Raw genomic sequence first — 24,402 nt, forward strand, 5'->3', positions numbered from 1 at the left:
TAAGAAAAAAATGCATATAAAGACATAAAATTCAAAAACAGCAAAATAATCGCATATAGTAAAGTGATCCTGCTTAAAATTAGAATAAACTCCCATATAAGATTAATATATTATACGTTTAATGAAATCACGTATTATAGAAAATTGTTATAAAATTTTAATAACATGTTTCGTTTAGAATTTTCCTATATATTACGAATAAATAAAATGTTTATAATATAATTAATATAACTATTCTCATATCAAATTTTATTTCATATTAAAATAGCAAAATGTTTTATGCTATCTTATGAAAAATACATATATATATTATAAAAAAATTGTTATAATAATATTTTTATAATGTTGTATAAAATCCTGTTCTATAAAAATTTATTGAATTTTTTTCTAACAAATGAAATAACGTCACGATTGATGATCAAATATTTCTTTGAGAAATATATTATTTGTTCTTCGAAAAATTAATAATAAATAGTTATATAATCATACAAAGAGTCACATATTTCATTGATTTCAATGACCTTAAAATATATTATCAGAGAACAACTTTTTTTAATATATACATAAAAATCGTTGTTCAAATTTAATTTTTAACATATCAAACAAAAATTTATATGTCTATTATAGATACAATTTATGGAATTCAATTCCATCCAATGATCTTAATCTTAAGAAAAAATGATGTTCTTAAGTAATTCTTAAAAATTTTAATCGTTCATTATTTGTTAAACATTAATTTAAAAAAAGCATTTTAATAATATTATGCAGTTGTCAGATATTTTAAAGATTGAGATATTGGATTTGGGTCAGAATATAATTTAATTTTATAATATATAAAATACGTTGTATTTTTTATTTTAATATATAAGATTAATATATAAGATTATATTTTTATCTAATTCGAATAAAAGAAAGATGAAACGAATTTTTTATTTTATCATTTTTATTCTATCATGAAATCATTTTTTATCAAATTGATATTGATTAAAATAGATTTCAAATGTTAGAAACTACTGGAATAACATAATATAAATGTAAAATTATAAATTGATGAAGTCGATTAAATAATTACCATGTTATATTCTAGATAAAATTCTGTTTCATAATATAAACATATTCATTACATATTATATATTTATACTTATTATAAATATAAAAATATATATTCATTAATTTAAGAAAGTATTTCAATAACGAGATCTCTGAAAAATTTTATGTCGATAATAAATCTTATCTCTTTATTAATTTTAATTCTAATTTAAACTTATTGTTTAGATTTATTCCAACTTAGAGCACAGTTATTATTGATATGAAGATTTTTTGTTACACGACCGATAAATTGAGATAAATCACTAATTATATGGTTTTTAGAAACTATATATGTATATTATAAGTTTACATTTTCAAATGAGCTATCACTAGTTGAAAAACTTAGTTTATCATCAATACACATCTATATTATTTACTATATAAACAATAAATTCAATTACATATAATTAATACCAATAAATATAAACTAATACCAATATAAATATATACTAATACCAATTAATATACTATTGCTTGTTATTATGTATCTAAATGTGTATTTGCATTTATAATACAATATTCTGGAAATTTTTAATCAAAATATTTTGGATGATAAAAGATTTAGCCATTAAATGAATATCAATATAATTTTTTTATAATACAAGTGTACTCTAAAATCAATCTTTTAAAAATGTTCCATATACTTTATGTATATAATATAATAATATATTATTATTATGTTATATATATGTTATATTATGTTATATTATATATTATTGTATTATAATCAATAATATTGTATTATCATATATATCATCATACATCATATTATATATATTTTTATTTATCATATTATTGTATTATAATATAAATATATACATCATATATATTTGATAAGTTTGATAAATTGCATATGTAATCATTTCACTTCAAGTAATTTTCTTATTCAATTATAATTTTAATATCTAATGGCTTAATTTAATATATTATGTTCCATTTTATGCAAGCAATAGTAAAAACAAAATCAAAATAAATATTTTTATTTTATCATTTTATATATTATCGTAGTTTGAATCGTAATATAATTTAAGTTTTATAGAAGATTATATGAAGATCGGTTGAAAATTAATGTATACTTATACATAATTTCAAAATAAAAGAATATAGAAAGTACGTTTTAGTAAAAATAAGATAAACACGCAATATCCTCTATATATATTACATTCTAAACATTAAACTTAAATTAACTTCATATTTACTTAGTTAAACAACTTATGAATTTTATTTTTTTTTCATTCAAAAAGGATTTTAAAAATGTTCATTATAGATAATTAAATGAGGAAAATTTTAAATTAAATTTTAAATTTAGAAATGTTATATATATCGAAATATTTCAGAGATGGAATAAAAAATCATCTCATATGTTGGAAGATATTTATATAATTTTTTAAATGATTATTGAAAAATAAACATATAATTCAGATAATGATAACTTTTGTTTTATTATTTTATTTCGATTTTCTTAAATTCTTCCTTTCGTTTTCAAGATATAAACATGTATACATTATTTTTCAACCAATCTCGTATCAATATATCTAATTCAAGTTCAATTTTATATTTTTCAATATTTTCCTATAAAATAATTTTAATGATATAAAAACACTTCAGTTCTTTATTAAAAGATTTAAAAAAATACTTTATGTAGAATCACTTTATAAAATTACAGTAAATTTTCGACAGTGATTACAACATTCTTTATATCTAGGATTTATCCAACATCCACATAATGCCCTTAATGTATTCGATTAATCAGCGATTAAAGATTAAAAATGCAATATCTGAAGAAGATTGATTAATGCATATAATGTGAAAAAATTCTACGAATTTTTGTGCGCAATTGGTAATCCTCTGGCTACTGAGCTTCGAGTTCATCGAGAACCGAAATAAAAAAAAAAAGAGAGAAAGAGAAAAAACGAAAAAAGAAAAAAAAGCCAACGAATCGTAATTCTGATTTGCGAATATTGAGCACTAATAAGTTGATTCGCCTTAATCGGGCTGGTTTTAAACGAGCTCACGTATAATTCCGGAAATCATGACATATTGGAAGCTTACGAGTAGACCGCTTTTTATCCGGGATACATACACTGATTGTACGTTGGAATTTGTTGCGATTTTGTTTTTTGTAACTCTCCCGTGATTTTGTCGCACGTAGAATGGAAATAAAGAAAACTCGAAAACATGGAATCCAAGTGGAATCCGTTGACGTACGTGAAATAAAAAAAAATTCTTTTTTTTTGTGAATTGATCTAAAGAAAAGTTAAATGATACGTTCTGAAAAAATGTTCTATTATTATTTTTGGTCACTTAAAAAATGACAAACAACATCAAATACAAGCAACAATGTTTAAATTTTAAATTTCCTAAGAAAATATATATGTATATCATTGCTTGACATTGATAATTCAATTGTAAAGTTTAAACAAAAGATTTTTTAAAAATTTATATTTTTGAAAATAGATAAATTTTATTAATTATTTTTATTAATTATTATGGTTTTTGAAAAATTTATATAAAAATAGAAATGTAATGTAGATATAGATCTTATATTTATATTAATAGAAGCAAATTTGAAATTATTATTGATACAAAATAGTGATATAATTATTTCAATTTTCAGTTTGGAAAATTTATAGCATGTATATAAGAAATTTAACTTTCTATGCCATTATTTTTTATGTAAATAAATAAATTATATATTTGAAAACTACAAAACATATTGATTTTAAATCGTTTTGTTAAAATTTCTCCTAAATTTATATTATTCGATATATACATATATATTTATGTATATATGTAGATACTACAATATCTTCTATCTCTCTTTACTTATATATTATTACAAATTACAAAAAGATTTCAATCTTAATTTCATCTGAAAAAAATCTAATAAAAAAAGGTGAAAAAGAATAAAATAGGTCTTAATACATTCCAAAATTCTGGAAAAATTAAACTAATAATGGAAAGACTAAAAATTTCTTTAGATATTTTATAATGATATAAAAATATTAATATAAATTATATATAATTATATACATCAAAAAGTTAAAAAATTTTTGTTTGATAATTTTGTTTGATGATAAACAGCAAATTGAACTTTTCAATTTTTGCATACTAAGTACTGTGTTAACAAATCATAAAATTTCGAACAGTCCCACATCGATGACATTTTTCGTATCGGACATGCATCCTGTAATTTCTTTCATAAGATTGTCCAAACTATCGTCCATCCTTCCATAGAAGACATTTTATCTCATTTTCAGAAAAGCAACGCGGAGAAAAAGAAGAAAAAGAAAAAGAAAGAAAATTTTTCACAAAAAGAAGAACTCGCAACGACATGAAAAAGGAAATTCGCAGTTGACGACAAAGATTATACAATAATAGAGATTTTAAATAGATAACAGAGAATCGAAAAAACGGAGTTTAAATCAAAATACTCAAATAATAATTACAAAGAATGACATAGAATGGTATTATACATATATAGATTATATAAAGAATGTTATAATATAATTCAAAATGGACTGTAGTTATTTGCATGATATGCATTATCTACATGATTCTTTGAATATAATATATGAATGATATAATGATATAATTTATCAAATACAACACATTTTAAAAATTTTATATCAAGTTTGAAAATGTGATCTTAATGGGTAATTGAAAAGAAATAATACTTATTTTCCAAATCAAAAAATAATAATACATTTTGTCTTGGAAGTGAAATTATGGATGATGAATGACAAAAATAAAAAATTAATATCTAATAATGTGTCGAAATTAATTAGCAAAGCTTATATAATTAATAATATATATAATTAATAATGTTGCTCACATTTCAAATGTTACTTCAGTTTTAAAAACAATGAAAATATAATTCAAATGTCATTCCATAATATTTACGATTAATATTAAATTAATAAAATTTAGATAGAATATAGAAACTATGATAGAATATAGCAAAGGAAATGTTCACAGTAACACATCAAATTACTATTTCAATGAACATACCGAACATAAAGACTTCGCAATGAATTTTGTCGAAGAATTTTCTTTTAAATCTAATCTGGAATCAGAGATTTCAAAATATTAATAATAATAGGAAGAACATTTTTCCCAATTTTTAAAAAAATATATCCTTTAAATATAAATGTAATATTTTTTATTACTATAATAATATTATTTTTGTATATAAGATAATGATTTGTATTTAACATTCTAATATTTTTTTTACTAATCATTGTACATTTACGCTATATTAGGCTTTTCATACTAACACATATAGAATGTCCTCTTTTAAATCGATCTTTTCAAATATCTGTCAAACTATTGATAAAAAAAAAATATTTTAAATAAAAATTGAATAATTTCAGAGAATCTATAATTTGATTATTTTTTTGTATGTAAAATATGAAAAATAAAAAACGAAACGGTATATGTTCTCTTTGTCTTTTATATCTATGAGTTTTACAGACTTCAAGTTAAAATATATTTTAAATTAAAGATTTTTCAACATAAATAGTTTAATATTTTTTTTATTAGAAAATTATAAGCGGTTTCTAAGAATGCAATAAAAATTATATAATTTAAAAAAATTGACCTTCATTTTGATCTTGATAGAACAAAATTAATCATATAAAATTTATGTTCTCTGAAACTATTTATTTTTTATTTAAAATATTTTTTTGTATCATTAATAATTTGACAGATATTCAAGCAAATCTATTTAAATGGGACATTCTATATTATGAATATTATAATGATCGCCATTTTTTTTTTGAAGTTATGTATATTTTATTGTATATTTTTATGTATATTTTGTTTATTGAAGTTATGTATAGCATTCTTTGAAATATTTACTTCGCTTATAATTACTAATTTAGTCACAATTTAATAGTATCTTTTCAGATATAATTACCATGTAATATCTTTTTAATAGCTTTTTCAACAGTATTATGAGAATGTTAAATTCCTGAGTTTTGTTCTTGATATAGATTATACAATGAAACGAGGAAAGATAGTAATGAAATGTTTTGGAGAATTAGTGATAAAAAGATTTTAATGTAGAAAAGGATTAGAAAAGAGATTTTAAGATACAATTTCAATAATGAGTAAAGATACGTAACGTAAAATATTTTTAGAGTTAACATAACTTGTTAAATGAAATCTACCTGTAGAAAAGAAAGAAAAAAAAAGAGAAAGAAAGAAAATGAAGTTTCCAATAATAGTAAATGTAATACATAAATGAATCTACGTTATTATTTCGATTGTAAAAACGTATTTTTCTGTTCTTTAACTGTTCTCTGTCTGGAAAAATATTTTGATGTATAAAACAAATAGAATAAATATACAATATACATTCTACAACACATTCGACCAAATAGAAAGGTTTTATCTTTCTTGTACGAATCAGAATATTTTTATATCGGGTTGGATTGATATCAGCTTTTGGCAACCTGTGATGAAATAACATGCTACTTCTTTACACGGAATCATATTAATACTTCCGACACTTCCACAATTTTTTCGATGTAGAAATATTATTTTCTCTTGATTTCAGATCGATCCTTTTTTGTACTGGTTATTTTTAACACTTACGATTTATTATGTTGTAAAGAATTAGAAAAAAATTTATCATGTGATTTAAAGAATTTAGAAAAAATGTATCATAATACTATAATTAGAAAAATATACTAAAATATCTATAAAATGTTTATTAATATGTTTATAATAATAATATTAATATGTTTATAATAATTTATTAATATTATATTTAACATTTAATATGCAGATCTCTTTTTATACGATAAGAAAATGTTTGTTAAAACTTAATATTACGCTTAACTTTAATATATCTCTCTTTTCACAGTTCTCTTTTTTCATGATATTTTTGTTTTATATACGATTTTTTTAATACGTTTTATTTATTTTTACATAGTTTTTTAATTTTTATATAATTTTTTTTTAATACGTTTACTTTAATACAGTTGCGAAAGCGCAAACTAATTAGTTCGCAGGAAATATTCTAAAAATCTTTGCGCATCCTGTATGAATATTTCAAATTCATATTTTCTTCGATATACTGAATAATGCAATTGTGTTTATTTTTTAATTCTTCTACAAAACATATAAAGTATATATAAGTATATATAAGAAATAGTATATATATAAAAGAAAAATAATACTATTTGATACGATTAATAACAATATTGAAAGAAGAATCTATTTTCTTTAGAATATTTTTATAAAATATTTTATATTGATTAGATTCAGATTCAGCACACAAAAATACATAAGAAATCTATTCTTAAATAACAAAATATCAGAAATCTGTTTTCTGTTTCTATTTTATCACTTTTTTTTATTCATTTTACACATAAACAAATCAAGAAAAAAGAAAGAAGAAACAATTCTAGAAAAAGATATTAACTGCGATTGATTTTCTCTTGTACTATTAAGAAAAAAATATTAAGAAAGATATATAAAATTTAAAACATTGTATTGATCAGGAAAAAGAGTGAAAATTATATCATATAGATATATCATATAGAGTGTAAGTATTTTTAGAGACATGCACTCTAAAATAACACAAGATCGATTCTTATTTCAATTCTTTTTTTACCGATTTTCATTACTATATCAACATATTGTATGAATATACAATTTTTTAAATCTAATGTAATTTTAAATCTACTTATTTTTTATATTTTCAAATATATTTTTTTTTTTTTTGAATTTCATATTGCATGATGAAAATTATATATCATATATAATACTAAATAAGCATTAAAAATTTATATTATAGTTATATCTATGAAATAATCCTTGTGATATTAGACAATTTTTGTTGATATTAATAATAAATAAACTGAATATTAATTTATTTACCAAAAATATGTAAATATATATACAAAAAATATACAATAAATATGAATGATTAAGTACTGATTAAGTATATGATACACTTGAATTACTTTTTACGCGATAATTTTACGCGATGGATGTATAATATATAAAAAAAATCATAACAATTGACTCGCAATAAAATATAAAATTTGTTTTATATCAAAGCAAAATATACAAAATATACAAAAAACAATTTAAAATATAGAAATGCATTCAATAAAAATATTTTATTTATATGACTGGGAATTGTGTAAAAAAATATCGAATAAAAAAAGATCCAAATATACTTATATATACTATATATATACTTATATATACTATTTGATATATATACTAAATTGAATTTAATTTATCATCATAAAATTTTTTGCCGAAATATATCATTTTGAAATAATTTTTTAACATTTTTAACACATATAAATAAAGGAAATACTAAAAAATATTATGATATTTGTTTTTTAAGCATTTTTACTACATAAATTAAAATTATTTAATTTATTTATTTAATCTCTTTTATTTTATTATGTGAAGGTAATAAATTCAAATCTTGGTAAACTTTCTTTTTGTTTCTTTCTTTTCTTTTTTTTTTTTTTTTTAGATAAAAAATAACTGAATAATTTCGAAGCAATATATTTCGATAAAAAAAATTCTTTAATAATAAATTAAATTTTATTTTATAGAAGAAAATTATAATTATAAATAGTTGATAAAAATATTGAGAAAAAAATTTCTTTCTTTGAAATAGTTTCGTAAATATAGTAAAAATTAATAAAATACTTTTTATTCATTTATCTTTTAAATTTAACATAGCAAGCAATTTCTAAATTTTGATTCAGTACAGAAAAATATATAAAAAAATTTCAAAGAAGAAAATTTCAAAAAAGACAATTTTTTGTAGTATCTATTTTATCATTTTTTTTAATAAAAATTTTATAAATATATAAAATTTAAAAAAATTAAAAAAAAATAATAACTGCAATTAATTTTCTTTATTTTAAACTTTTTCTTTATTTTAAAGAGACATTTATATGTATCTATCTATATATAAAATTTAAACATTTACATTATATTAATCTTGAAAATCACTAAAAATCACAGCGTGTTTTAGTTTGTTTAACAATATATGTGATTTTGGTGATCACTTTTATAATATAAAATAGTCGATTTGCAAACAATTATGTGTTATATGTTTTATGTGTTATATGTATGAAAAAATAGAATGTAAAATAGAATGTAAAATCATCTTTAAATTGTAAAAATAATCATACTACGGATAATTATATTCAAAAAAAAATTATATATGTTGAACAGAAAACAATTGTGAATTATATTCTGTCTTAGTTGTCAGAACAACAAAACATACGGATTTCAATCTTTCGAATAATTAGTTACTATTATTCGAGCTAATAGAAACATATAAGAAAATATGAAGCTTCGAACATTAAATGTTCGATCGCTATTATATATATACTAGGTGCTTTAAGGAGAGAAAGCGTAGCTATTCGAGATCATAAATTTCTCTGTACTTGCAAACTAGCAGGATAACGGAATCACTTGCTATCGACCTGAATATTATTAGATGATGATACATACAAGATGATTTATTTTTTTGAAAGCACGAATCAAATTATCAAGAAAGATGTAATATTTCGTCTCTAGACTGCAGATGTTTACGCAAAAGTTTTATGAAAAAAAAATAGAGTTTACATAGAGATGTAGTATATTCTTCAAATATTATAATATACATAATATATTTTAATATATAATATGTAGATTTTTGCAGATTTTTGTAGATTTAAATTTTACATAAATGCATAAAGATCCACAGTTGACTCATCACTTATGAATATCTTAAAATATCATCTTCACTAACATTAAACAATTTTCATATTAATGCCTTTATATAATCGATTAGAAGAGATAATAAATCTTAATTAAAAGTCTAATTAAAAATAATCCATATTATTATATTCACGAAATTATTTTATTGACTAATATATTCAAACAAATAAGGTTTAACTCAATATGCAATATTTAAATAATGAAAAAATTGAAAATACCGATATTAAGATTTTCATTTTAACAAATTTAATATATATATATATATATATATATATATATATATTTGTCATCTTTTGTATTTAATAATGTATCATAAGAAAATTGAATCGTAAAGTAATTCATTTAGATAAATCATATTTGACTCACCGATGAACTGTCCCTCAAACTGGAAGTCTTCTTGTCTATCTAGTACCATCGATAACAAGGACGACGAGGATGTCGAGGGCAGTGGGGCCCACTGCTAATGAACCCAAGAGGGGGGTGCAGCAGGAGTGGCCGCATTGGTGCTCACGTAAACACCTGCGGTCGCGTTTCCGGTCGTCGTCGTGCCTATCACATTGTTCTGCGAAACGGCGCCGTTCTGACCGACGTTATTGTCGCTTACTTGGATTGCAGCCGTACCCATTACACTCTGTTGGAAGTTGAAATCTAACGTACCATCCATCGACAACTCGTGTTTGATTACCTGAAATTATATTTTTTGCTTTGAATGACTGGTGAATATTTGTATGGTTGATTATGTTCGATGAAGTGATACATAACAAAATTGATGTTAGTCCAATTTCAACTATAAAATCCGTAAATTTATGATTTCAATAGATACGATTTAGTAGAGGCGATTCTCCTATGTTAAATAAATACGAATAGAATACAATAATCTCTTATTTTTGTAAATAGAAAGACAAATTCATCAAAATAAATAAATTGTTATTAAAGGAATATTAAAACAATTATTTTTTCTTATATTTTTTCTTATAATATTCATTTCTTTTTATTGTTAGATCACAGTTTTTTTTAATAATTATATATAAATAATTATTAAATTCTTTTCTAAAAATTTCTATAATGATATTTTGATATAGTAAAATTTTTATAGTGATCATTTGAAAGTGTTTTTTTATAAATATTCAATTAGATGATACTATGACGAATTTTTAATATTGTTACTCATTTCTAAATATTATTATTTTCCATATTTAATTTTCCTAATTAATTTTAATTCATCACATACATTATATATTAATATTTTTTTGATTTTTTAAACTTCTTCTACTGTACATCTATTTTTACTATATTTTATATTTATTATATATTAGTATTTATAAAATTTTGTTAAAAAATAAAAATAAAAAACGACACCATATATTTTCATAATTTCCGAATTTTTTAATTATTTTTTATATTTTTTCAATAATTAAAATTATATTTTTTTTATTTAATTCTTATTATACTACTATTCTGTTCATAATAAGTCACACGCAAGATTCGTTTGGCTAAACATAGAAAATTATATATATACGATAATAGTTTTAATTTAAAAATACAAATTACTCTTAGATTATTTATTAAATTATTTATTTATAAAAAATAGTTCAAATAAGAAATGAATTTTTATAATATATATATAATTTTTATATTTATTTATATTTTTATATATTATAAGTATAAGTTATACAAACAAATATATCGAGAAGAATATATTATATGAAGATAATATATGTTGTTTTAAATGGATGTTTTAAATATTTTTTAATGCATTAATGCAATTCATTATTCTCTACAAAATTATATCATAAGCTATTTGTGTCGAAAAATCACTAATTTAGCAGATATTCTAATTTGAAGTTTGTAACTTACTGTATGAAAGACAAGAGCATATTCCTTGATCTTCATAAATTTTATAAAAATTCTCTAAAATTCTATAAAAAATTCTATAAAAAAATTAAAATTCTATAAAAATTTATAAAAAATTTTTCTTATATGAACTATTTTTTTTATACAATCCATAGTTTATGAATAATTTGTAGTTTAAAATCAGCTATTAAAGTAGATATTCAAATATTAGAAATTTGGATATTAGAAAATTTAGTATAACAATTATAAAAATTATATAATAGTATTTTTTAAATAAATTTTTAAATAAAATTTGAATGCCAGAATATTTTTCTATCTGAAAAAGGATTTAAAATTTATGAATCATTTTTTTTTATAATTAAAACATTTAATTATTCTAAATGTATTATTCTATAACAAAAATATAAAAACAGAACGTACCTCTTCTACGTTACAATCAAATCCACCGTGCAGCGATTCGATGTTAATATTTAAATCATCAAGGAGTGTTGAATTATTCAGGGCTCCCATCAATTGGCCCATCATAGTGCTTGGTGTGGGGTCACATGGTGTAGATGTTTGTGATGAACTGGAGTCTGTTACTCCCGTTTGTGATTGCTGTTGTCGTTGTGGTAGTTGTTGCTGCTGACATTGTTGCGTCTGCATCATGTATTGAAGAGTTTGCTGCTGATTACTTCCTAACGTTGTGGGGCTTGGTTCGCTTTGCTGGTATGATGGCGACATTCCAGCCACTGGACTCAAATTCTAATAATTTTTAAGGGAAAAGGATACAATGATTGAAATTGAAATAAAACAATTGAAAAATAAAATTAAATTATTGATTGATAAATTATTTATTCTGATATAATGATAAATATTAGAATGAGAAAGAAAAATTTAATTACAAATAAAAAAGAGATTATGTAATATGAAATAATATCATATGCGATTATTTTTAAAAATAAAACTAATATTCTTTTTTATTTATTTTTTACTTTATTAAATTGAGAATATTAAATTTATTTCATTTCTCTTAGATAAAAGAGATTGCATTAAATAATTAGATTATAATGTAATCAATATTTATTCCAAAACTACTAAATAAAAGTTTAGAATTAAATCTATATAGAATAATTATTTTGTAAAATAAACTTATCACGGAAGAGATCCAATTGTCACAATATTTTTAAATAATTTATATCGCAATAATTTCTTCAATGAAATCATTTAAATCGAATCGTTTGAAGAAAATCACGGTATTATGAGGCATATATAATGATATGTTAAGCATTTAATTGATCTCAAGCATTTAAAAAGAAATAAATATGTTTTATTTTTTCCAGAATACTACCATACATTAGTTTCTATAATTCTATAATATTATGTCATCGTATAATCTATAAATATTTCATTACAAACATAAGTTACAGTGTAACTCTCTGAGCATAATCTTTGAACATAAGAAAGAAGATCTTTAAACTAAATTTAAATAATCAGCAAATGTAATATTTCAAACAATATTATCAAATATATTTTCTAAAATCTAATTTATGATCGAAAGAATTTATTTTTTATTTAAGGATAGAAGCAAAAAAATAAGTTTGATTATTGATTATTCAAAATTGAAAAATTATTGCCCAATTACGAATCATTTCTATTGAATATTCATCCTTTCTGATTTAGAGTTTCATTCAATTCTGTATAAAAATTTTATATTAATTAATAGAACAATTAATTGTATAACGACAAATAAATTAATCTAATGGAAAGTTAATGATTTTTGACCGCAAAATAAAATTTACAATTACTAATTGACAAAATTCGATCAAAAATAATTTTTTTGTAAGAGAGAAATTTTAAAGAAGTTCAAGTAATCTAAAGAATTAAGTTATTCATTATTCAATTAAGATGAACATCAGTAGGAGAATAACTAAATATAAAACTCTTGTATCCGCAGAAGATTGGTTTTAATTAGATCTTTTGTAAATTCTAATCAGTAATAGTGTTATTTACTGTTGCTATATATATATTTATATTTATATTATATGTTGTATTATTTATTTTGAGGTTTTATATAATGTTTTAATTATTTCATTATAATTTTATTATAAACATTAATTTTATTATAAACATCAAATTCTCATGATTGTGCAAAGTTACTATAGACAGATTACATATTATAAATTTTTCAGCAATCAATTGCGGATATTAAATTCACGAATATTATACAAAAGATAATATAAAGATAAAGAGAATTATTAATATCTGAAATCATTTAATTAATTAATTAATTAATTAACTTTTTAAACTTTATATTATTCTTCATAACCTTTTTATTGGTTATAATATCTTATAGGAATTGTATAAAAGAACATTTTGTTGAAAGTTAATCTAAGTTATCTAAAAATAATTTATTTAATAATAAAAATACGCAATTTAGTGCAACATCTTGATAGTAATATTACACAATAGATTTATCGATATATAATTCATTAATCAATATATTATATGATAATAATTATAATCTCAACTCTAATTATTAAATTATTAATTTAATAATTATTAAGTAATTATTAAATAATAAATACTAGTTATTTATAAATAATCATTTTAGTCTCAAAAATAAGAAAATAAAATTATTTTAAAATTAAGTAAAATTAATAAAATTAATAAAAAATTAATAAAATTAATAAAATTTCGATTAACAACTATTAACTGACCATTAATACAATGTATTAGACAAATAATAAAGAAAATTAATTAAAAATATCGAATTATTTAAAAATTATTTAAATTATCAAATAAAAATAAGCTCGAAGATTACTTAATTTCCAAATTCTAAAATGGTTTTCATCATTTGAGATTTCATTCTACGTACTTATCTATCTAATCGGCTCTGAAACTGACATATGCGATGCTTTGATTAATTATTTAACACATACTACATATCTAACGTGCTTCAATATAGAAAAGATTTATAATTTGATAATTCTAAAAATACAGATTCAATGGCGATAAGAATCATTCAAACTGAATTTAATTCTTTTTTTTTCTAAAAATTGTAGAAATGGCGTACTTCAAGACTTGCTAAATGTAATTTTATCTTTTAATTTTTTTTAATTATATATTATTATATTTATTATATATATTTATTTTTTTTAATTATATATGACTAACATCGAACTTAATCAAAGATTTTTTTTTATTGACAATTTAATAATATTATAAACAAAAAACTCATCGTTATTCAAACACTACTGCAATGCTACATGCTAAACAATTTGCACATATATTTCCAAACATAACATAAAAATATATGTCTTCATTTTGAGAACCATATATGATATTATATATGATACTAATAAATGAATACAATACAAGCTATATTCTTATAGACAATAATTCAAATTGAAAGATAATTTAAAAGTAATATTTAAGTTATTCGACAAAGAATGATTTGTTATATACTTATATATATATATATGTTTATAATTATATATATACTGTTTATAATTATATATAAATACATAATTAATAATAAATAATTAAATAAATAAAATAATATTTTTAGAATACATATAATAAAATAAAATAAAAAAATAGAAAAATAATTACTTTTTTCTTTGAATTTTATGATGTTGAAAGTTATTTTATTTTTAATATGATAAATTTTATGTTTTATACTATTCGAACATAATCAAAAAATATTTTAAATAATATTCTATATCAATATAAAGAAAATAAAATGAAAAATTCGAATGCTTAAATCTTTTAAATATAAAATTGTTTTTGAATACAAAAATTAATTAAAATAGGAAAACGATATTTCGTTCAGAATCATATATTTAATTTCTGAGATAATTTATAAGCATATAATTTGTTGAATTTTTTTTAAAATAACATTTTTCGTGAAATGATTTAATGAATATGTAGAAAAGGAATAAGAGGTCGAGAAAAAATATAGTATGTAGATCTTCAACAATAGGGTTGAAAAGTATCTAAACGTAATTTTTTTCGAAATACAAACTATGTCATTTCAAAATAATTACGTAATGAATTATGTGATCGTATCTTTACATTCGGATTTCAATATTTATCAAATCCAAACGAGAAGAATAAAACAATATAAGTAGCAATATAAGTAACTAATTCATATTATCTTGAAAATATAATAAAATCAATTCCATTTTGCGATATTTCTATTCTAAAAATATATCAAAGGTAGACAAAGGATTCAAAATAGAAATGGGTTTTTAGATTTATGAAATTCAAATTCAAAATTTTGTAAAGTCTTAAATACTTTCGAAACTCTCAAAACCCAAAATATTTTTTTCTTTTTTTCTTTTTCAAAAAATATTTTAGCGAAGAATTAAAATTTTCATAAATTTTAATTTCTAAAATTCTTTAGATTCAATTTATAATCAATCAATAATTATAATTATTAGAAATTTAATTTTTATGCAAGTTATTCTTTGATTTCAAGAGTTTCGAATTACAAAAATAATAAAAAATTTTATGATACGAAACAATTTGACTTGAAAAATTTCAAGATTTCATAACTCATCCCTAATTCAAATAAAAAATAAAATAAAAAAATAAACAATAATCTTGAAAACTATGTACTAAAAACATCTACAAAAAAAAGTTGCATTATATACATTCAAGAATATCGGAAAAACTATAAAAAAAATTCCGAGAAAATTAAAAAATAAGAATTTATGTTTATTCTCTTTGTTGACAAAAAATTTTTAAACTAGGGTAATCTTTCATCTTTTCATAAAGTATCAGAACTAAGTTAAATAATAAAATAATAAAAGCTAACTAAAAGCTTTTTTTTACTTATTTCTAAGTTTTGTTTTTTCAAATACTATATCGAATATTATAGTAGTAGAGCTTACTATAGTATAGTATAGAATATAGTATAGTATACTTAATATAGTATAGCTTATCCTTTAAATGTTTTTCCATTTACCATTTGACAGGCACACGGTTGCAAACCGTGAATTGGGCATCTTTGCTGGTTTGCTGATTGAGGAGTTGGCTGCAGAGCGAAGGAGGACGATCCTGACGATAGGCTATTGCTCCTCTGATATTGGGATTCGTAATAAGAAGGTGGTGGTCCTGTATGATGCTGGTGGCTCGGTTGTGTCGTATGATACATTTGATAGGATTCCAATTTCATCGTTTCTGCGAGGCTACCAGCTACAGTTGTATTCAATGAAAAGAAGATATGTTAACTAAAAACTAAACTTTTTTATTGTTTTTTTACTTATGCATACGTTTCATGCTGCGCCTTTAGAGCTTTGATTTGAAGCAACACTGGAAGTTTTAATAACCTTTGATCGTTTGAAAATATTTTTCTCTAAAATTTAAACAAAATATAACTACTTTTAATAGAAATTCGTATTTTGATTCTTGATAAAATTATGGAGGAACATTCATAAAATTATATATTTGTTAAATACATTTATTCTTTTTTTTATTACAATTTATTACTCATTTTAATATAATTTATTATTTATATTTTTGTATTTTATTCTGAATTATCTATTGCGAAGTTATGATAAAATAATTATTTAAATAGAAATTAAATTTTTCTAATTCGAAAATAATTACATAATCTGAATACTTTATAATTAAAAAAAATAAACATCAGATTTTATGAATAGTAATTGAATTTCATTATAAAAAATTTTTTATTGAATTTTACTTATTATTAAATTTATATTATATTTGATTATTTATTAATAATTTCACTATATTTTTTTAATATATTAATATATAGTAGATACTTACTTAAGATAAATACTTAATAATAACAAAATTTTTTAAAAAATCTAAATGATACATTAAAATTTATTATTTAATAATTTTAAGCAATCTAAACTTGAAGCAATCTCAATTGAATTTGAAACTTTTATATAATAATAAAAAAAGCATAATTTACTAGAATTATAATTGAAGTACAGAATCGGTTTGAAATTATTTCTAAGAAGATAGAGCTTAGCCGTTCGCTTCGTGTAGCAAACTTTTGAAATTTTAGAATTAATCATGCGCATGTATTAAGAATGCGACGAAATAGAGAAGTAAAAAAAGAAAAAAAAATGTTACAAAATAAACAATAAACGCTGGTGAAAGAAAAAGAAAAACATGAAATCATAGTGCGTACCTAATTGTTCTGGACTATATGAGAGTGTGTATGTTGGTGTCCATTCCGGTTTCCTAGGAATCGCCGTAATTGGACTTAATCGACCACAGGATGAGGCATTGCTCGAAGCTCGAGGACTCGAATAAAAATTGGTTCAAATGTATTTTAAATGTGCAGATATTTAAATACAAACTATGTATACGAAAAAGATAATGGTAAAAGATAGAAAAATAGTGGCTATGAATTATAGAAAAAAATTGTACAAGTTATATACAAATGTCAAAAATGTTAATTTAAATGAAAACTTTAAGTGGAATATTTTATAAGAAAGAAATTATGAAAAAAATGTTTTTAAAAAATTAGTACAAAATTTAATATTTGAAAAGATACATTATATAGAATCTTTCTTTATATGATTTATATATACACAAATATACATTTTGTTGAACATAAAATTATTTTTATGAACATAAAAATTATTTAAAAGATTATTACAGACATTGTATAATCAATTTCTGAGAGCTGACTATAATTAGCGTTATCTACAATTAATTAAATGAAATACTATAATCGTATCCACAGATCATTGTATGAATATTGTCTGAAGATAATTAGAAATAAAAGATTAAAATAGTTTTTCTGTACATGAATATATAGAAATAATAAAAGAAATCATATAAAAGTGATCTTTATCTTCTTAAAATCATATAATTTTTAATATGCTAATAGATGTTGTTAGTCATTTTTTAAAAAAAGTATTAAACTATTTATATCAAAAAATTATTAGTTTAGAAGATACAGTAAAGCTTCTATCCATACTAACAGGGATATAAATTTTTCGGATTATATTAATTTAAATAGATTAAATTAATCTAAGATTATTCCAATTGATATTACAATAATTATTTTTGATATTAAATCATCATCATCATTTTTGATATTAAATAATTTTATTTTATATTAATTATTAATAATAAAATATTATCAATATTGTCATTTTGTTTCTATATTTGTTTAGATACTAAATCATATGTTTTTTGACATAAGTATAATATAAACAAGTAATAAATAATTCTTAAATTAAAATCATATATGTTATATATGTTATATGTTACATTATATTGAATATTGTATATAAAATATAAATATGTAATATATATATATATATATATATATATATATATATATATATAAAATTGTATATATGTATATATAATTGTAAATATATATATATATTTTTTTTAAGACTGTACTGTTATTAGAATATTGAGAATTTGGATATGAGGCTTTACTATATTATATATTAATTTAAAATCTTTTACTTGGAAGCATGTAGAACAAAAAATATGCAAAACAATATTCATCTATTTATATTATTTCTTCATTTTTCATATTAAGTTTTTTAAATTACAAATTAAATATTTTCTAGTTAATGAGATTTTTTTATATAAATAACTTACAAAAAATAATTAGTTATATCCATTAGTATATTAAAATAATTGTGTATGTCATCATCATATGATGATCTATCTACGCTTCCTTCAAAACTATTTATATCATATAATACATTTCTTTTTATTAAATAACTTTTATAAAAATAAACTTCAATCTCTTATGAAATGTTCCACTTTTTTAAATTAAACGTAACATATTGTGGATTTTGAATATTGTCTTTTTATTTATGAAAAATTTTATAATCATAATAGATATAAAATAACAAAAATATGATTGAAAAGTTGAAATATAATATTTTAATTAACAATGCTATGAAGACATTTTAAAATAAAATAAATCCAATAATTGACAGAAGTATATATTTTTTATGACAAATCACTGTCGAGAAAATTCTCAATATAACGGAAAATAATTGTTAAATGATTATTTATTGAATTTTTTGCATTAATTATTTTTTTGTACAGGTTTCTTCTATATCTATATATACATTCTATGATATATATTCTGCAAGACTATTATTAAATGCAAGTAAAAGCATGTCATGCGTACGATTAAGTATATAATACAAAAGCGTATATAAAATTTTTGCAAATAGCGCGTATCGAAGCTATTACTTTTACTACCTATTATAATAAAAGAAATGTACATTTAATATCCGTGAATTTAAAATAATTTTATAAAAAATTTTCTTGTAGTAATAAACAATTATGATTTTAAAGATCACAGAATGTATTTATCTCTATAGTATTATATTATGCTATTACTATGCTAAATTTAAATATAGATATCTTATATATAATGGTATAATTAGAAGTGTATCTAGTAAAATAGTGTTAACCTTTCAAGTGAATCAATTTTGATATGATTATGTAAATATTAATTTGAAAACATAATTAAGAAATAATTTTTAATATCAGTTTTAATAATAATTGTGCATTCAATTATATTATTTTAATTAGATTAATTTTTAAATTTATTAATTTTTTTATTTAATATTATAATATACATTAGAAAAATTATTTAAGTTTAATTTAAATTATTTGCAGAATTAAAAATTAATTTATTTTTTTTTTCACATTTACTAAAGTTATTATTTTTAAATGAAGATATTATGACAATGGATAATATTATGGATCTATCATTTTAAAATGAATACTAAAAAAAAAAAAAAAAATATTCAAGTTGACCTAAATAATTATCGTTAAATGACTATAATTATATTGTTTCAAGATAATTTGCATAATAATCAACTATAATATAATATTAAGGTTTGGTCAGAATATCAAAACCTTGAAACATTTAAAAATTTAAAATATCTTTTTTAAAGTTCTTTTTTTAAATTTAATAGGAAATATTTTTTTATTTTTATGATTTGAAGCTTTTGAAAATTAAAAAAATTAAATTTTTCGAAAGAAATAAATAATTATAAGAATAATTAAAAGAATACTATTACTAATTGGTTAATTATGAGCTTAAGTTTAAAAAATTTTAGAAATTAAATTTATTAAAAAATTTTAATTCTTTGTAAAATATATATTTTGAAAAAAAAATATTTAGGGTTCTGAAAGTTTCGAAAATTTTAGATTCAAATTTTCTGAACGTAAAAATTAGATTTCGGCTCTATATTATAACATGTATTTGTTATATAAAATAATATTTTATAAATAAACATAGTACATATTTCATACGAATGTATTTACTTTTAATAAATTTTTGATTGAATTGATTTTGACGGAAATAGATAGATAATTAAAAATAGAACGAATCGTGAAATAACAGTTCCTTTTTTATTCAAAAATAACTTTACGATATAATATCATAAAATTAATAAATATAGTTACAATAAATATTAACAAGAATTAATAAAACAAGAAATGTTAATAAGAATTATAATCGTTTTAAAAATTGAGTAATAAATAAAATATCTTATTACATGATAAAAAATTTACTTCGTTGAGCAGCAATACAATTCGTTTAATTCGAATAAGCAATTTTATTTTAAATTTTATAAATTGATTTTGCACAGTTATACGTACACACATATCTTGAAACAATTTTAAAATATATTGTTAATTAAATATACAAATTTTGCTAAAAAAAAAAATTGTTTCATATATAAATCATTATATTCTGTATAATTATAAAATTTTGTTAAAAAAAATAAGAAATTTTTATTTTCTAATCTCTTAAACAAATTCTTTATTTTTAATAAAATTTTATGAATAATAGAGTATAATAGATTATATATAGACTAATTTTTTCTGACCAAATATTACTTTCAGTAGATATTCAAATCAATGTATTTTTCGTTTTTTAAATATAACTTTGTAATAATGCAAGATATAACAAAATTTTAATATTATTATAAAATAATATTAAATTTTAATATTAAATAATATTAAATATAATTAGATAAATTAAATATAAAATTTAATAATTTCATTCAAATTTTATTACTATTGTAAAAAAAATTCCCAACGTAAAATATAAAAATATATTGAAACTTCAAGAGTTGATTTCATCTCTTAAGGAAATTTTCAATCAACAAAAACATTGCTCCATATGTAATCTATTATATTCTACATAAATTTTCAATTAAATAAAAATTTTCGGGTTAAGTGATTTCTCTTTAAAATATTGTTTAAATACTTTTTGAGATATTATACTTTAAAATAATATTGATAAAATTTAAATATATAAAATTTTCATATTCTTTTTGATTATCAGTCTTTTAATAATATACGTTGATAATTTAAATTATAAATACAATTTTAAGTTAATAATTTATGAAATGTTTATATAATTATTTTTCGTCTGTGTGTGTATATATGTATTAAAATCAAATCAACATTCACAATGACAAATCTTAAACGGAATGATTTTTTAAATTCGTATTATCGTATTCAGTTGAAAGGTTAACAAATTACTTGGCTAGGAAAATACAATAATTAAAATTTCTAAAAGATTACTACTATTTTTAACAAAAATATTAATTATTTTGAGAATATAATTACAGAGATATTATAATTAACAAATAAATAAAGAATAATAAAAAAACAACAATATTCAGAAATTAAGAAATTTATTTTTTTTATTAAGTAAAATATTTATTGTACAGAAGTACAATGAAATTTCCATAAAAACGGTTTCTTTCTCTTTCTCTCTCTCTTTCTCTATTAAATTTATTTATTAAAAAAAAATAAATATATATATTTATTATAAATATATTATAATATTAATAATTAATATTTTTATTATTATATTTAATAAAATATTTTATATTAAAAATTAATTTTTAAAACATTGCTTAATAATTTAAATAAAATTATACGAATGTATATGAATTTGTTAGAAAAATTATATTATCATTTATTTATTGCTCATGATAAGATTCTCCATAAATTTTTCATCATATTTAGATGAAAGAAAGAAAACTTATTTTATAAGTTGCAAATTTTTTTGTTTAAAATAAATAAACTCGAAATCTTGTATTTTTTTCATCTCTATAATATTATATATTATAGTATTTTATTATTCTTATTTATTCTACAAATTTTGTTATATTTTTTTTATATATATTTCTTTTAAATTATTATATTTTATTTATGATAAAATATAATAAATTTCTTTAATTTTGAATATTAATTTTTTAATTAATTTATTATTCTGTATTTCTATTTTTCCATTAATTATATTATAAAATTGATGTGATATTTGATATTTCTTTTAGAAAGTATCTTATAGAAATTTCATCTATCATATTTATAATAATTTTTTAAATTTTCGTTTATCGTTATTTTTTTTATTCAACATCAGACATTCAAATAAAAAAAAGTCAGTCATCAAGATTTTCGATATAAATTTAAAACATTCAACAATATTATTATAATATATAATACATAATAATTTCTAGCCAAGTTTAGATTAAAGCATAAATAAAACAAAAAAGGAAAAATTATTGATAAAATTTCAAATACAATATAATAAGATGCAATCAAGTACAAACTTACCGAAAATCAGGTGAAAGTTGAAATCCACTGCCAGACTGAAGGGGACTGTCTGGAAAGAGATCCAGCCCCTCATTCACACTGTTACTGGGGCTAGTTGTCGTGTCAGCTTGTAACCCACCGTTTTTTAGCGCCTCGATCTTCTTCCTTACCCTACCACGTCGTTTCTCAAATTTGCTCGTCTCCATGGTTATTGCTCTGTGAGTCATCGACAATACCGTGGCAAAACGTGCATTGTGACAACAACCAATTATTTCGCAAAACATATACGATTTACTTACCTTCTACGCGATTTCCCTGGTTTCGCGTCACGATTGATCATCCACCAGGAACTCTTCCCGGTACCCTCGTTCTGCACCCGCATAAATCTGCTGTGTAACGATAAGTTGTGCCTTATAGAGTTCTGCAAACAGAAAGAATAACATTTCAATCAGAGAAAATTATAGATAATTAATATGAATTATTATAACATCTTTTGTTTTTTTAATGAAATTACAATTAATGACACAAATGAAATATTGAAAGCAAACTTTACATATTATAAATAATCTTATTGTCCTATTTTACATTTTTAAATTGAAATGAAGTATTAAAAGAAAAGTTTATAAAGTTTATACACATGACAAAATTTTCGCATTACATAAATAAAAAACATACATAAATATTATGTATATGCTTATTTTCCATATATTCTTTTGAAATATTTCGTATATTTTTTTAAATTTTAAAACATATTCAACATTTTACAATTGATATACAATAGAATTTCATTTATATAGAGTTCACTAAATATAGTTGATCAGATATTGTCATTTCGATTTTCATCAATTGTTATTCTCCATAACAAATAATATTTCAGATGGAGTTAAATGATTTCAAGAAGATTACATTTTTATTACTAATATTACTAATTTTTTTTATAGATGTTTACAGAGATATGTGATGATTATTAATATTTTTTTAAATAGAATTATATATTTTTACTGTAACATTTTATATAACTTGATATTGTCTAGAAAATATTAACTTATTTACGTTCAATCATTGGTTTAAAAAATATTTTAATTTGAAATTTGTAAAATTTACAATGAAAAACAAAGAAAACATAATTAATAAACATAA

The 24,402-nt window shown here is 20.0% G+C and overlaps 1 protein-coding gene across 2 annotated transcripts in view; it reads right to left on the reverse strand.

Annotated features, from left to right (window-relative positions):
- The window catches only part of LOC122719043 (forkhead box protein O), a 334,732-nt gene that overhangs the window by 102,402 nt on the left and 207,928 nt on the right, over positions 1 to 24,402 (reverse strand). For both annotated transcript variants that reach the window (XM_043944569.1, XM_043944568.1), the window contains exons 2-7: positions 23,562 to 23,683; positions 23,284 to 23,478; positions 17,840 to 17,955; positions 16,643 to 16,872; positions 12,112 to 12,435; positions 10,204 to 10,522 (exon numbers count right to left, since the gene is read on the reverse strand). In XM_043944569.1, the coding sequence (XP_043800504.1) occupies positions 10,298 to 10,522; positions 12,112 to 12,435; positions 16,643 to 16,872; positions 17,840 to 17,955; positions 23,284 to 23,478; positions 23,562 to 23,683 (1,212 nt within the window). In that variant the 3' untranslated portion in view covers positions 10,204 to 10,297. The remainder of the gene's footprint in view (positions 1 to 10,203; positions 10,523 to 12,111; positions 12,436 to 16,642; positions 16,873 to 17,839; positions 17,956 to 23,283; positions 23,479 to 23,561; positions 23,684 to 24,402) is intronic.

This window comes from Apis laboriosa, unplaced genomic scaffold (assembly GCF_014066325.1).
Source record: "Apis laboriosa isolate Shangri-la unplaced genomic scaffold, ASM1406632v1 scaffold69_cov144, whole genome shotgun sequence".
NCBI lineage: Eukaryota > Metazoa > Arthropoda > Insecta > Hymenoptera > Apidae > Apis > Apis laboriosa.